Here is a 15024-nt window from a genome sequence, read left to right on the forward strand (position 1 = left end):
ATTCTCATCTACCACCCTTCACTGGTGCCCCGCCAGCGTATCCCGTTAGCGCAGCCGGGGTTACCATACCATTTTCATCTATCAAAACAAAAAAAAAACCATCGGGGTCAGTATATTCTGTAACGTCAAAAATATTCTTAATATTTTTGAATAAAAAAAAAATTAATTACAAAAAAATAATAATTTATTATCACTTAATTATAATACTTTTATACAACAAGATTTCTATTATCATTATTATTGGATTTATAAATTAATAAACTAATTAATATTTACAATTGTTTACGCTTTCCGAGTCTTAATTTTACAATACGAACCAGCGTGAGTAGGGTGAGAAAATGGCCGACTCTCAGGGGGCGGGGGGCATGATCACTCCAGAATTGCGTGGCGTTACTAGGACGTGAGTGGAGCCATTAAATTTGTTTAGAATTATTTTGTTTAATTCCGCTACCATTTGTATGCGCGTGACTGCCAACACTCGAAGAACAATGAAGACGCCTCGTTTAGAGGTGAACCACGTAGTGCGAATCGTGCGTGAACAAAATGGCAGTCGGAGATTGATGGCTAATATGGAAGACTGTGGAACTTCTGGTAGTAATGCTGGTGGCCAATCTTCGAGTGTTGGCAGTCACACACATAATAACGGTAGCGGAATTAAACAAAATAATTCGAATCAAATAACCAGTGATATGGATTTCCGCAAGATGACACCCAGTTCAGTACAATACTTGTAAATATGCGCAGTCATATGTCTTTCTTTTTATTGTCGTCCTCCGTGGCGCAGCGGTCAACACGCCTGCCTGCGACGTGGAGGCCCTGGGTTCGATCCCCGGCCAGGTCATGATGGAAAACGATCTTTTCCTGATTGGCCTGGGTCTTGGATGTTTATCTATATATATGTATCTATTATAAATATAGTACCGTTGAGTTAGTATCCCATAACACAAGTCTCGAACTTACTTTGGGGCTAGCTCAATCTGTGTGATTTGTCCGTATATATTTATTTATATTTATTTATTTATTCTAAATTCAAAGTAGAATAGTAATGTTATTATATAATTGTGTGATCTTCATTATTATGTTGCTTTGTTATATGTAACATGTATAATTTATATTTTTTTTTTCTTAAAGAGCGATTGTATTTAGTTAATGATATTATTTAAATGAAAAGTTTGTTTAGTGTATGTGTAAATAAATAAATAAATAAATAAAGTGCATATTGTGGATTTCTTTGCCCCTGCCCATGGGGCAACTCACCCTCCTTGGAGTACACACTCTTTGGTTTACATTGGTAGGCACCAATATACACCGATAGCGCAGGCGGCGAAAACACTTCATTTTCGAGTGAAAATGAAATAAAAAAAAAAAAAAATTAGGACCACCATATCGTCATTTCGATACGGCGCCTAAATAATTTACCTTCGCACAGTTACTATATTGAACGAATTTACAGTATTTTTTAAATATATTTTTATAAAAAAGAGCCTCTAAAAAACAGATAATGAAAACATTACAGGCAGAGACTAAGCGTTTTACTATCGTAAAGAGACAATTCTACAAACCTTTTTAAATTATACACCAACATTTTAAAACAGAAAGCGAATTGGAGAAATTATAGGACTTTAAAATGCCTGTAACACTTTGTCATTACTTAATCGTTACGAGTGTAGAAAACAATAATAAAAACAAAGAAGTTAGTTTGAATTCCCCAAGAAAATCTTAGCAGTTGAATGATATCCATAGCAAAAACTGGTAAAAGCAGACAAAAAATTTTTAAAATAACCAAATCACTTCCAGTTCGCATATGTCTCTTAAATTTACTGGGTACAGAGGAATAACACCCGCGTCCTCACGAATATAATATATATATATATATATATATATATATATATATATATATATATATATATATATATATATATATATATATATATATATACAGTGTACAGACAGAGAATCTCAAATAAAGAAAAACAGACAAAAATTAATCTCACCGTGATATTATACTAGATTTAAATATATTACGCAGTGAAAATGTTTTGCCATCAAATTACAATATATTTCAGGCAAATGTCAAATCCTCAACTGAAAGTTTGAGAAAAGAAAATAGTACATATAACGATATATGGACCTTTGGTTAAGTAATATTGTACTAAACTAAATATATTTTTATTTGATAGTAAAGTACACATTCTAAGCATTCTAAAATGGTATCACACTACGAGGTCTGTCCGGAAAGTTCGTATAAAAGTGTTCTGGAATGCGAGAAAGAGGAGTGGGGAGGCCAGGTAAGCGCAGGACCCCTTCCTTATGTCCCTAACAATGCTTCAGTTCTGGTCTGACCGCCGTGCGGTGCGAACTGGCTTGTCACGCCATCTGTGAAGTTACCTCTTAACGAAACCCCGTCGGCATGGAGCCCGCTTCCGTTGAAGAGCAGCGCGTCGTAATCAAGTTTCTCTCGAAACTCGGCAAGAATGGCCGTGAAATTTTTGCCGATCTCAGAACAGTTTATGGGGATGATGCTGTGAAGGAACCAACCGTCCACAAGTGGCTAAAAAGATTCTGAGAGGGCCGAGACAATGTTGATTGTTTTTTTCGATGTTCGGGGGATTGTCCATCAAGAATTCGTCCCTCCAGGCCAGACAGTTGATGGAAAATTCTACGTCGATGTGCTCAGACGCCTCAAAGCTCGTGTGGCACGAGTTCGTCCAGAATTGGCGCGAGAGGGGCGTTGGATTCTTCACCACGACAATGCCCCTGCCCACACCTCTCTTGTTGTCCGTGAGTTTTTGAGTAAAAATTCCATTACGGTGACCGAACACCCCCCTATTCGCCGGATTTGGCCCCGTGTGACTTCTTCTTGTTCCCAAAAACCAAATTGGTACTTCGGGGGCGGCATTTGGGGGACATAAATGAGATAAAAAAAGCTACGACGGGGCAGCTGAGAAACCTACAACCAGAGGACTTTCAAGGAGCCTTCTCACAGTGGAAACGGCGTTGGCACAAGTGCATTATGTCACAGGGGGAGTACTTTGAAGGGGATAAAATTGATTTACCTGAATAATTGTAAAATAAAATTTTTAAAAAACTTTTATACGTACTTTCCGGACAAACCTCGTATATGACTTCTATTGTTTTGATACTATAAAATTATACCAAACGAAATTTAAGTATTTATGAGATGGCTTTCTTAGGCGAGTTCCCACTGTGCGGCGTCGATATCTACGTCCACCGACGCCGTGCCAGACCTTAGAGGGGCTCAACCACCGGCACCAGACCAGGGCAAGTCCTTATAGTGGTCGCATATAGCGGCCGAATGTTTGCCCAACTGGCAGAATCTTTTATGCTAATTGGAGCAACTGCTCGGACAACACTCCAATGCCCGATCGTATGGTACGGAAATCGAATTTATCGCGAAAAGTGAATCGCAATTCCGTACCGTACAACGGTACTTAACTCTGATTAGGTGATAATGAGTCGATTTTGAGCTGGTACTTTTACAGCCTGTCAGAGGAGCTGCCTACAAAGGTGGCTATATGGGACCTCCCCTTAATTATTCAGACAAATGCTGTGACAGCCGGCTTAAAGGCAGTAGGCTTCGAGGTGTCCCTATTGCGCGCCATACCGGCGTGCCTGGAGCGACCTAGCTGTCTTTATTACGCCCAACCTCTCCATCTGTCCAAAGAAGACCCCGCCCAGCTCTTCAGCACCAAGGTACTGCTGAGGATACCGAAAGTCACCATAGGGGCAAGGCCACGAACAAGATGGTACAATGCCACCACTATCAGGCTTACGGCCACGCCTCTACAAATTGTCACAGGCCGATCAAATGCGTCCGCTGCGCGGAGAGGCTCGTGACGGACGCGTGAGAGGCCACGCGACGCGACTGGACTTCGGCGTGTACAATTATCACGTGTACAGGTGAAACGAGGTCTCACCGACTGGAATGCTGTACAATGGTACGGCAATCCTCGCTCGTAGTGACGTCATCCATGCTGAGATTTTTTTTTATATACCATTTTCACCAATCAAAAAAAATACCTCCAGAGAAGCCGGGGCAAAGCAGTTCGCATCGAGGTCTCCACCTGTGCGCTCTTCGAAGAACCTAAAAAACGATATTTACAAAATCTCGAGTACGATGCCACAGAATTGATGTTACATAACATTGATTGATATTCGTATATAGTCGTGTAAGTCTTTTATATATTTAATTGTATGTATTTATATAATATTGAAGGTACTGATATAATTTTCTGTTTTATGCGCATTATTGTATTCACGAAGCACTTCATTCTAACTTGTTGTTTTCGTAAAACTGGCTCACTAATTTAATTTATATTTGTAAATCACCGTGTCTTGGTAATCTCATATGGACTCCCGCGATGCAGGTTCGCCTGGTGCGGGCTCCAATGTACTCACTGTTGTAAATTTCTTGTATTTAATAAATAAATAAAAATTAAAAAAATAAATAAAAAATAAAACCAGGGTCATCAAACTTTTGCTACACTTTATGAATCTATTTATGTAGTAGTCTGCCCCAGGAAACTGCCATTAATTTTAGCCTGAAATGCTTTGATTATATTCTTTTTCATTATCTGCTTTTTAGCATCGAGTTTCTACTCTAAAGGAAGAACTAAGGAGGGTCATAATATAAGTATTCACCGCAAATATTTTGATTTACCTTGCATTTTGGTGTTGTATGTGATCGATTTATCAACGCCATCTAGCGGTAACAAAAGTAATATTGTAGTATAATAGCACTTACTAGATGGCGTTACAAATATAAAAATATCCTTAAAACGATTGGACAAAATTCTACGATATATTCTAAAGCCACATTATGCTTTACAATACGCACAATAGTAACATCGTTGATTACAAAAAGAATAATTAAAATCGACACAAAAATTGGTGAAGGCATCACTTAACGCACAAAATGTGGATAAAAACTGAGAATTTCCTCCTTTCCGAAGTTACTCAAAAAAACAGTAAAGGTTTAACGTCTTCCGGAAGCACAAACATGATCACCCATCCAAAAGATGGAAACGTTACTTAACCTAATTAATCAAAATCGATCAATAGATAAATATTGCAATCAAAATTAAATAAATTAATACTTTTCATCATTTATACACTAATCAGGATTATCTAGACCTTACATTATATATATATATATATATATATATATATATATATATATATATAAAATACAGTTTTATATATATATATAAAACTGTATTTTATTTATTTAGAACGCCAAATCGTCAATAAGGTTGATTCAGAGACGCCATTTCTTTAAGCCCATTGTAATTGAAATGTTTCGCCGAGCTACTGTTTTGTGGACCATCAATAAACTAAGATTTTCATAATTTCTATTTAAATTTATTTGAAAATTAGCCCATAACTGGTCCTTCCAATAAGGATTACGCTGTGACATATTGAAATTTTTCGAGATAGCATTAGAGTAATTACGCCTCAGAACAGACCCCAATGTTATCCGACTCATAATAGGAACAGACCAAATGACCTGTCTACATCCGAACCTATCATCCCTCACTGGTGCCCCGTCAGCGAATACTGTTAGCACGGGGTTATCATTCCATTACCATCCATTTAATCTTCCCCCCTCCTGAAAAATAACCATAAATACGCCAAAAATTGGAATATGAATCTTGATACGCTTTCGAACGTAAATCTAAGCATATACGGAGAGAGCAAACTGTTACAATGAACTTGTTGAAAATTTAAACTAAGAATTATTGGCCCGACTGTAAAACGATAAGACCGACTGCTCATGTCCAACAGTAATGCAAATAATAATCGATTAGTTCGATAATCGATTCATCGTTTCGATTCGTTATTAATTTCATAGAAATAGCAATCATGTGGTAATTTTAAACAAAAGTTAGTTATTACTTCATTAACAACCAGAATGTAGTAATTGGAAATTAAATATATATGTAAAATAACCAATGTAAATTCAATGCTTAATATTTACACGCCATTTGATGTGGCGAAACAAAATGGATATCTTGTCAACTTGACAAATGCAACATTTTATCTACAATGTTTCTGACAAATACATTTCATTTAAGTTACTTATACACTATAGTTTTGCCTAATAATAGATTATTCGATTGAGACCACAGATAATGTAATAATCGATTAGTATAATCGATTATACGACATAGTCGACTACATTAAAATTAGAAAGACGAAAAATTTTATTGCTTGTTTATAATGGATAAACTTAATGTTGACATATTTTTTTTATATATGGGAAACCACAGTCAGGAAGTAAAGTATGCTATATTATCTTTCTATCGACTCGTATGAAGCCAGAGCGAATTATAAGTCGTTAATAATAGCTTTAATCGATTATTCGATTCTTTGTGGCCGCAATCGAATTATCGATTATTTTTCTGTTGTAAACGGATTTTACAGAGCACTGTACATATACAAAAACGCCTTGATCCGTGCTTATCACAACTACAGAAACAAGTAACGTCTGTATATGTGACTATGTGTGTGTAGTTACGATTAGCGCGAGAAAATAACGTTTGGGCACTGACGCGTGTTTAAGAGGGGGTGAGGTCGGATCGCAGCGGGCGGCGGGGAGTGCCTATACTGTACTTTAATACTATTACATGTACTGTGATATGGGTTTTAATAGGTTACAATTGGGGGGAAAGGGATTGTTAGTAATGGAGGCTGAGAATCCCATTGCTAGCAATATACCCAACCAGGTCAACCTCCTCGCGGTTCCCCCTGGAAACTATCATGGTTAATTCCTGATGACTTCATCATGATGGGCTAACTGGCCTGTTTTCATCCTCATCTATCACCCTTCACTGGTGCTCCGCCAGCGTATCCCGTTAGCGCAGGCGGGTGTACCATACCATTATCACCCATAAAAAAAAAAACAAATAGGTTACAATTACTAAAAGTAACATCCCTCTATATCGCACTCGGGATGATGACTCTTAATATGTGACTTTAAGCTTGCATTTTGAATGAACGCCTGCCCGCATATGTGGCATCTGTATCTACGGTCGTTCGTATGAGTCCTTATATGGTACTGGAGCGATTTCAGTCTTGGATAACTCTTATCACAGTATTCACATCGGAAGTTCCTCTCGCCGGTGTGTGTCGCCATATGCTCCTTCAACCTCGAAGGCAAGTAGAACCGTTGGTCACAATATTCGCACTGGTGCTTCAGTACCTTCTGGTGATTCCTGCGTTGGTGTTCAGTCAACGTTTTCTGCCTGTTGTACACTTTGTCACACAAATTACACGGGTACGTCCTCTTCTGTCCGTGGGCTTCAGTCAGATGCTTGTTCTTCAAAGCGTATGACATGAAGCACTCGTCGCACCTCGGACACCGGATGATCGCTTTCTTCTTGTGCACTACGTCCACGTGCATGTCTTTATAGTGATTCGACTTGAACACCTTCCCACAGACCTCGCAGGTGTGCCTCTCGTCGTCTTTGTGCCTCTTCAGGTGAGCGTCCAGCCGGGGCTTCTCCAGGAAACAAACGCCACAAATATCACATGTGTAATTACTGAAGTGCTCCACCATGTGTGTGTTCAGTGTGTTAAAGTCCTCGAATATATCACTACACATCACACACACGAGGTCGTTCCACGTCAGACGGTAGAGTAGCATCTTGTCCGGTGCCTCGAAGTATATCTTCTTGCCGTGCACTTGATCTATGTGCTGTTTGAACACGTTCAGGTCATCGATCTTGGCCGGGCACAGCCGGCAGTCTATCCTGGTGATGTCTATTTTCGGCATCTTCTTGTAACCCATCAACAGTTGGAACGGTTTGGTGTCGTGGCTGACTGTGTGCTCACGCAAATCCTCAGGTTTCGGGTAGTAATCCTTGCAGTAGAAGCAGTAGTAATTATTCCTTCTGTTCTTAAACGGACAGACGTATGAATACTGTATTATTGTTAGTAGATTCTCCTCCGACATACAGTCCAGATCTCTGTCGTAATTGTTCTTTTTCTCAACCGGTGGTTTTTTTGGACTTTTCGATGCTTTTTTGGATGATGTACCTGGAAAAAAATCCTTACTTCTTTATTTTCTTTTTATATACTGAAGGTGGCCAACAAGCTTGCAGGCCATCTGATGGTAAACGGTCACTGTAGCCTATGGACGCCTCCAACACTAAGGGTATCACGTGCGCCTTGCAGACCTTAATATACTTTAAATTTTTTTTATACAACTTAGAATGGCAAACAAGCTGACGGCCCACCTGATGGAAAGTGGTAACCGTCGCCTATAGACATGAGCAGTAGCATGGACATAACAGAGTATACTGTTTCGCCCATGATACCCCCCTGCGTTGCCATTCCTGAAAACTCAGGTGTTATTCCTCTGTACCTAGTAAATTCACGCCATATTCCACCCTTCAAACCGAAACACAGCCATGCAAACACAACTGCTTCATGGTAGAAACACGAATGGACAGAGGTACCCAAGCAATCGACTTTTGTACAAAGTCTCCCTCTGGTGGTAATATACTAGTCACATGCTCATAAATACAGTCATGATCTGTCCACTGCTGGACATAGGTCTCCCCCATAGACTGCCATAAGGAACGATCCTGAGCCACCTGCATCCAATGACTTTTTGCTATACATTTGAAGTCATCACTCCATTTAGTGGAAAGGTCGTCCTACACACTACACTATGTTTGCCCGTTTGTTGTGGTGGGGGAAAGGGATTGTTAGTTATACGGACTACCAATCCCATTGCTAGCTATTGCATAATGTACCCTGTCAGGTCGACCTCCCCGTGGTCCACCTGGTAACCATGATGGTGAGTTTCAAGTGTATTCATCCCGATGGACTAACTGATCGGTCATCTCCTATCATCCCTGACTGGTGCCCCGCCAGCGTATATCGTTAACGCAGGCGGGGTTGCCATCCCATTATCATAATTGTATGGAGTGTGTGGTAGTAATACTGGTGGTCAATCTTCGAGTGTTGGCAGTCACACACATAGTAATGGTAGCGGAATTAAACAAAATGATTCTAAACAAATAACACTATAATCGATGTATGAATTTTAAACGACAAACCTGCTTTCTGCTTCGTTTTTAATGATTTCTTCTTCTTCTGTGTACCGTTTGCTGTCTTCTTTTTCTTGCTTTTTTTCCTCTTGATCGGCTTGTCGGAGTCGGATGAGGAGTAACTGTCGCTGTCCACGGCAGCGTCCAACTTTGTAATCAGATCTTGCAAAGGTAAGGAGTCGAGTTTCTCATTTTCCTCTTTTTTCGGTAGTTTTACGTCTGTAAAGAGATAGGAGATGACCAAATTATTTGTTATTTAGATGTATTTCTTTCTTCTCTTGTGTCATTCATCCCAAATTGAGAGAGTATATTGCCATAATCAAAATTTTTTTATGCAACTTAGAATGGCAAACTAGCTGACGGCCCACCCGATGGAAAGTGATAACCGTTGCCTATAGATATTAGCAGTACCATGTACATAACAGAGTATACTGTTTCGCCCATAATACCCCCATGCAAACGTTGCCATTCCTGAGGACTCAGGTGTTATTCCTCTGTACTCTGTAAATTCACGCCATATCCCACCCTTCAAACCGACACACAGCCATGCGAACACAACTACTTCACGGTAGAAACACGAATGGGACAGAGGTGCCCAAGCAATCGACTTTTGTACAAAGTATCCCTCTGGTCTCCCCCACAATAAATGATTGATTATTTATTTGCAAGAAACATTGTAAGCATATATAGTTTTTTTATACCACAAAGGTGGTAAACAAGAATACAGACCGTCTGATGGTGAACGGTCACTCCCGGTTTTCCGTTCATTCTACGAATTCATCAGGTGGGCCGTATGATAGATAGATAGATAGATAGATAATTTATTTACATTACTTACAGCACACAAATTACAATAAAAAAAAAACATACACATAATACACAGCAAAAGAGACAAAAGAATAAAAATAAAAAAGCACAAAAAAAAAATACAAAAACAAAATATATAAACTAACAATCTCCTTTCTTACCCTTCCTTCATGCGTGTGCCATAGTAACACAAAAACAGTATGCTTGCTTGCCACCTCAGTGGTATAAAAAAAAAAGAAAAAAGCTTACCATCCAGCGGCTGGTCGTCAGCAGAGTAGTCCAGTGACAATCCGTCGTCGTGGTCGGCTCCGATCGAGTTGTGGTCGCTCACGTCGTCCTTGGGTTCCGCTTTCAACTCTATGTCGACGGTTTTCTTTATTTCTGGAATTCATCATCAACATCTTAATTTTACTAATCTACATTAATATTTTAAAAAGGGGGTGGGGGAGGGGGAGGAAGGAATTGTTAATAATGGGATTTAACAGCCCCATTGCTAGCAATACATGTTTAGTATGTATATGTTATGTATATATTTGATTGTGTATATATTATATATGTATTCACCAGAGGGAGACTTTGTACAAAAGTCGATTGCTTGGGTACCTCTGTACCATTCGTGTTTCTACCGTGAAGCAATTGTGTTTGCACGGCTGTGTTTCGGTTTGAAGGGTGCGATATGGCGTGAATTTACAGGGTACAGAGGAATAACACCCGAGTCCTCAGGAATGGCAACGCATGGGGGGTATCATGGGCGAAACAGTATAGTCTGTTATGTCCACGGTACTGCTCATGTCTATAGGCGACGGTTACCACTTACCATCAGGTGGGCCGTCAGCATGTTTGCCATTCTAAGTTGTATAAAAAAAATGTATGTATCTATATATGTGTGTATATGATAATATTTATATAATAGTGCGCCACCTGCCCTTTGTCTTTTTCTCAATGTCCTCTATTCAAAGGTTGTCTGGAAGAGATTGCTTAGCGATACGACCGCCTTTTGTATCACTTCTCATTAATATTTACTGTATTTGTTATTTCTCTTTTTACTTTTATTTTTTTATCTTTATTTGTTCACCCAGCAATTGTTACACTGATAGGATTTAATATTAAAATTACTGTCTGTTTATACTTAGTGTACAAACATTTTAAAGGAAACACAGCATGCTCATTAACAAATAAACAATAATATGGCATAACAAACTCTTGAGGTATTTGACATTGGTATAGTTTTTTAGATTCAATAGATGATTGCTTTACTTGGTGCAATAAAGTGTAAAATAAATAAATACACCCTATCAGTGGGGTTAATCTCGAAATAAATCCCAATAGATCGATATTGACATTGAGACTTCGCACTCGCGAATTGCGACACTAGCGACATAATGGCTCCATACTGTTCTGATAGATGCATATTAGTGCAACTTGCCGATGCGAACTATTGTAAACCGATCCCAGTTATAAGCTAATTCCTAACTGTTGTTACACGAGTGCAGTATAGAATTGTCATTGGCAATACATTGGATTCATGGGAGGAAAGGGATTGTTAGTAATGGAGACTGAGAATCCCATTGCTAGCGATATACCCCATGGTCTCTTCTGGAAACCACTGTACTAAATTCTATGTGTATTCATCACGAAGGGCTAACTGCCTGTCCCCAATAGCTGCAGGCCTATGTTCAGCAGTGGACAGTTAAAGGCTGATATGATGATATCTAACATCTCTCATTTAGGGGGGAAAGGGATTGTTAGTAATGGAGACTAAGAATCCCATTGCTAGCAATATACCCAACCAGGTTGATCTCCTCGCGGTTCCCCCTGGAAACTATCATGGTTAATTCCTGATGAATTCATCATGATGGGCTAACTGGCCTATTTTCATTCTCATCTATCACCCTTCACTGGTGCTCCGCCAGTGTATACCGTTAGCGCAGGCGGGGCTACCATACCATTTTCACATAAAAAATAAATAAATTGGATTCATATTAATATTGGATTCAAGAGTAGACCTGCAGGTCGATTTCCATGGGGTACCCCCTGGACACCATAGTGGTTGATTCTCGTTCAATTAGTAACTATAGGTCAAGTGATCCGCCTTCATCCTCACCTGTCACCCTTCACCGATGCTCCGCTAGAGTATACCAATGACGCAGGCAGGGTTATCATTCCATCTTCACCCAATACAAAAAAATTATTAAGGATTTTTTTTTTATTTTTGTATGTTTGTATGTATATGATAATGGAATGGTAACTCCACCTGCGGTAACTGTATATGCTGACGGGGAACCAGTGAGGGATGATAGGTGACGATAAAAACAGGTCAGTTAGCCCATTGAGATGAATAAATCTAGCTTCCAGGGGATTAGGTGGATGTCGACCTGACAGGGTGTATTGCTAGCAATGGGACTGGTAGCCCGCATTACTAACAATCCTTCCCCCTTTGCAAAGTCGGGTGACACCTGCGAAGCTGGGACAGGTTGGTAGTCAGTGATAAATTTACAAGCCGTACCGTCGGTCTCCTTGTCCTCGAGCTTGGCGTGCAAGAAGAGCTCCTCGCATTGCAGCACCTGGTGCCTGAAGGCGCACGCGTCCCGCAGCCTGACCACGCATGTCGCACACACGCCGCTGTCCTTCTCATTGTCGTCCACGTGGGACAACTGGAAGTGAAATACTTATATATTTATATATAATTTATCTATATCTATACTTATAATAAATCTGTAGAGAGGTTAATTTTGTACATGAAATATATTTCCAAAAATAACTATCAGGGAGTGATTAGTGATCGATACTGATGCTAAAAATGCAATCAGTAAAATTTTTGTCTGTCTGTATGTTCGTTATAAAAGCAAAAACTACTTGGCAGATTTTAACGAAACTTGGTACAATTATTCTTCATACTCCTGGGCAGGTTATAGTATACTTTTCATCATGCTACAATCAATAGGAACAGAGCAGTGAAGGGAAATGTCGGGAAAACGAGAGAAGTTACTCTATTTTTAAGCTTCCATCGCGTGTGCGGCCTTAATGGACACTTTTAAAATGTAAAAAATTTCTAAGTACAAATAGCCAGTCTGGTTTTATGTCAGGTGATTGAATGTGTGCTTTGATAAATTTAACATTCCCTGACTGTTATACATTATATGTACATTGTGTAAAATAATAAATAACATCATAAATAAAAAAAAAATACACCCACTATTAAATGAAAGACTGGGATGATACTGGTTAGTTAGAAATAATTGGAAGATAAAAAATACACAAATAAAATTTAAGGGTAGCCACTGACTATTATAACACATAATAATTTTTTTTTATAGTTTTCATATAAAAAAAAAGATGACTAAAACAATGTTATGAAAACTTACATTTGTTAGTTGAATTGAAGTATTACAAAGTTATTAAAGCATGCAAGTTATTGCTACATGTTAGAAGGTTTAAATACTTACCAGAATACCGAAACAATCCATCACCATGTCAGCATAAACTTCTTTTTTATCCATCCATGTATATTCTGCAGTAAGTATTCTACATTTTTTTATTGTTCTACAGCACCTACATATAGCTGGATCTATTATAGGTCCGTTATTTTTCGTAACACTCATTTTCTAAATTACACAAACACTCAACTTTTATATTTTAAGTAATATTTTCTAATTATTTTCATATTATTTACGAATTACTGCTTAGCATCGACCCAAACAAAAAATGGCGATCGAAAGCTTTTTTTTTTTTTTGTTTTTTAGTACGTTTGTTCCGTTTGGAACAGGCTAAGGTCGGAGACCATGCTGCCTAGTCTTCAAAGAGATAATTTGTCTGGAATTTTATTTTTCTAATGTCGCTTCAATTATTGTCATAATCTTCAATATTTCATTTGTCAAATCCGGTAAGTACATTTTCATAAATATCTTTTCTTGAGTTTTCTTAAACCAGTGGATTTATCAAATTAAAAATAAATAATTATAAAAAATCATTGTCTTGCAATTCAATAAAAGTATTCTTATAGCTCCTTGAATGTTGTAGTAATATAAGTGAAAATAGCTTTGAAACAAGAAGGAAATCTTAAGAGAAGCGGGATTGAGTGCGGGATATTTTCGGGTTTTTTGAAGATAATCCTAAGTTCGTCAAACATAATGTGTCTTTGAATGACAAATTCAGAGCAATCAAAAAAAAGGTGATGTAGAGATTGGGCTGTATTTGAGTTACACCATGTGCATGATGGGGAAGCGATCATGCCCATTCGGTGCAGGTGTTCGTTGAAATGTCCGTGGCCGATTCGTAATCTACAAATATTGGTGTAAAATTTTCTGTTTGTGTCCTTTCCTTTGCAGAACCACGGTTTTCCAATACGCCAATTAATTTTGCGGTACCATTTGCCTTTAGTCTGTAATATTTGAGTCCAATGCTCCTCCCATTTAGTTGTAACGATTTTATGTATTCCAATACTACAATCTGAGTAACAAAGGGGTAAATCTTGAACACGAGCAGCACTTGAATTAATAATTTTAGCCAAAGTGTCTACTTGTTCATTCCCAAACACTCCAATATGTGAAGGGGTCCAGATGAAGATAATATCTTTTCCATATATAGTACAGAGATGATAATATTTATTACGAATTTCTTGAATTAAGTAGTTTGATGATGAAATGATTGTGTTATTTTTTAATGCCATAAGAACACTCATACTATCTGTAATTATAATCCATTTCGAATATAGTACCTGTTTTTCTATGTATTCTAATGCTAAAAATATAGCTTTTGCTTCTGCTGTGTAAATACTAGCCAAAGTTGAAATTTTATAACCGTGACCAAATCTATTAGACAAATCGTAAAAAGCCACTGAAGTGCTAAGTGCATTTTTGGAACCATCTGTATATATCTGCCTGTAGTCAATAAATTCTGATAAAGTCTCATACATATCGTGCTTTTCTTTTATGTCTTTATGTATAACAATTTTGATCTTACAGAACTTACTCTCATAAAGGCCATTATAACAAGGAAGTATCTTACTACTATAGATGTTATATTCATCTCGTAAATTCAAATCATTGATAATAGTTTTATTCAAAAACATAGAAATGGGGCAATTTAATAATTTGAGTATGAGTGGGTTATTGGAAACTGAAAAAACTTTGAAGAGAAA

The 15024-nt window shown here is 38.2% G+C and overlaps 1 protein-coding gene across 1 annotated transcript; it reads right to left on the reverse strand.

Annotated features, from left to right (window-relative positions):
* Positions 1-1909: 1909 nt before the first annotated feature.
* On the reverse strand, positions 1910-14680 carry LOC113513568 (PR domain zinc finger protein 5-like). Its single transcript, XM_052901257.1, has 5 exons — positions 13331-14680; positions 12391-12538; positions 10134-10265; positions 9087-9296; positions 1910-8058 (listed from the first exon to the last, which is right to left on the reverse strand). The coding sequence occupies exons 1-5, from the start codon at positions 13484-13486 to the stop codon at positions 6941-6943; spliced, it is 1764 nt and encodes a 587-aa protein (XP_052757217.1). The 5' UTR covers positions 13487-14680; the 3' UTR covers positions 1910-6940.
* Between the last annotated feature and the right edge of the window lie 344 nt (positions 14681-15024).

Source organism: Galleria mellonella, unplaced genomic scaffold, assembly GCF_026898425.1.
Source record: "Galleria mellonella isolate WM207_F2 unplaced genomic scaffold, CSIRO_AGI_GalMel_v1 utg778, whole genome shotgun sequence".
Lineage (NCBI taxonomy): Eukaryota > Metazoa > Arthropoda > Insecta > Lepidoptera > Pyralidae > Galleria > Galleria mellonella.

Coding starts and splice junctions, on each gene's coding strand:
- LOC113513568 (XM_052901257.1), bottom strand. CDS start 13,486: ATGAGTGTTACGAAAAATAACGGACCTATAATAGATCCAGCTATATGT. Junction 9,297..10,133: donor TGACGACCAGCCGCTGGATG/GTAAGCTTTTTT, acceptor ATCTCTTTACAG/ACGTAAAACTACCGAAAAAA. Junction 8,059..9,086: donor AAAAACGAAGCAGAAAGCAG/GTTTGTCGTTTA, acceptor ATTTTTTTCCAG/GTACATCATCCAAAAAAGCA.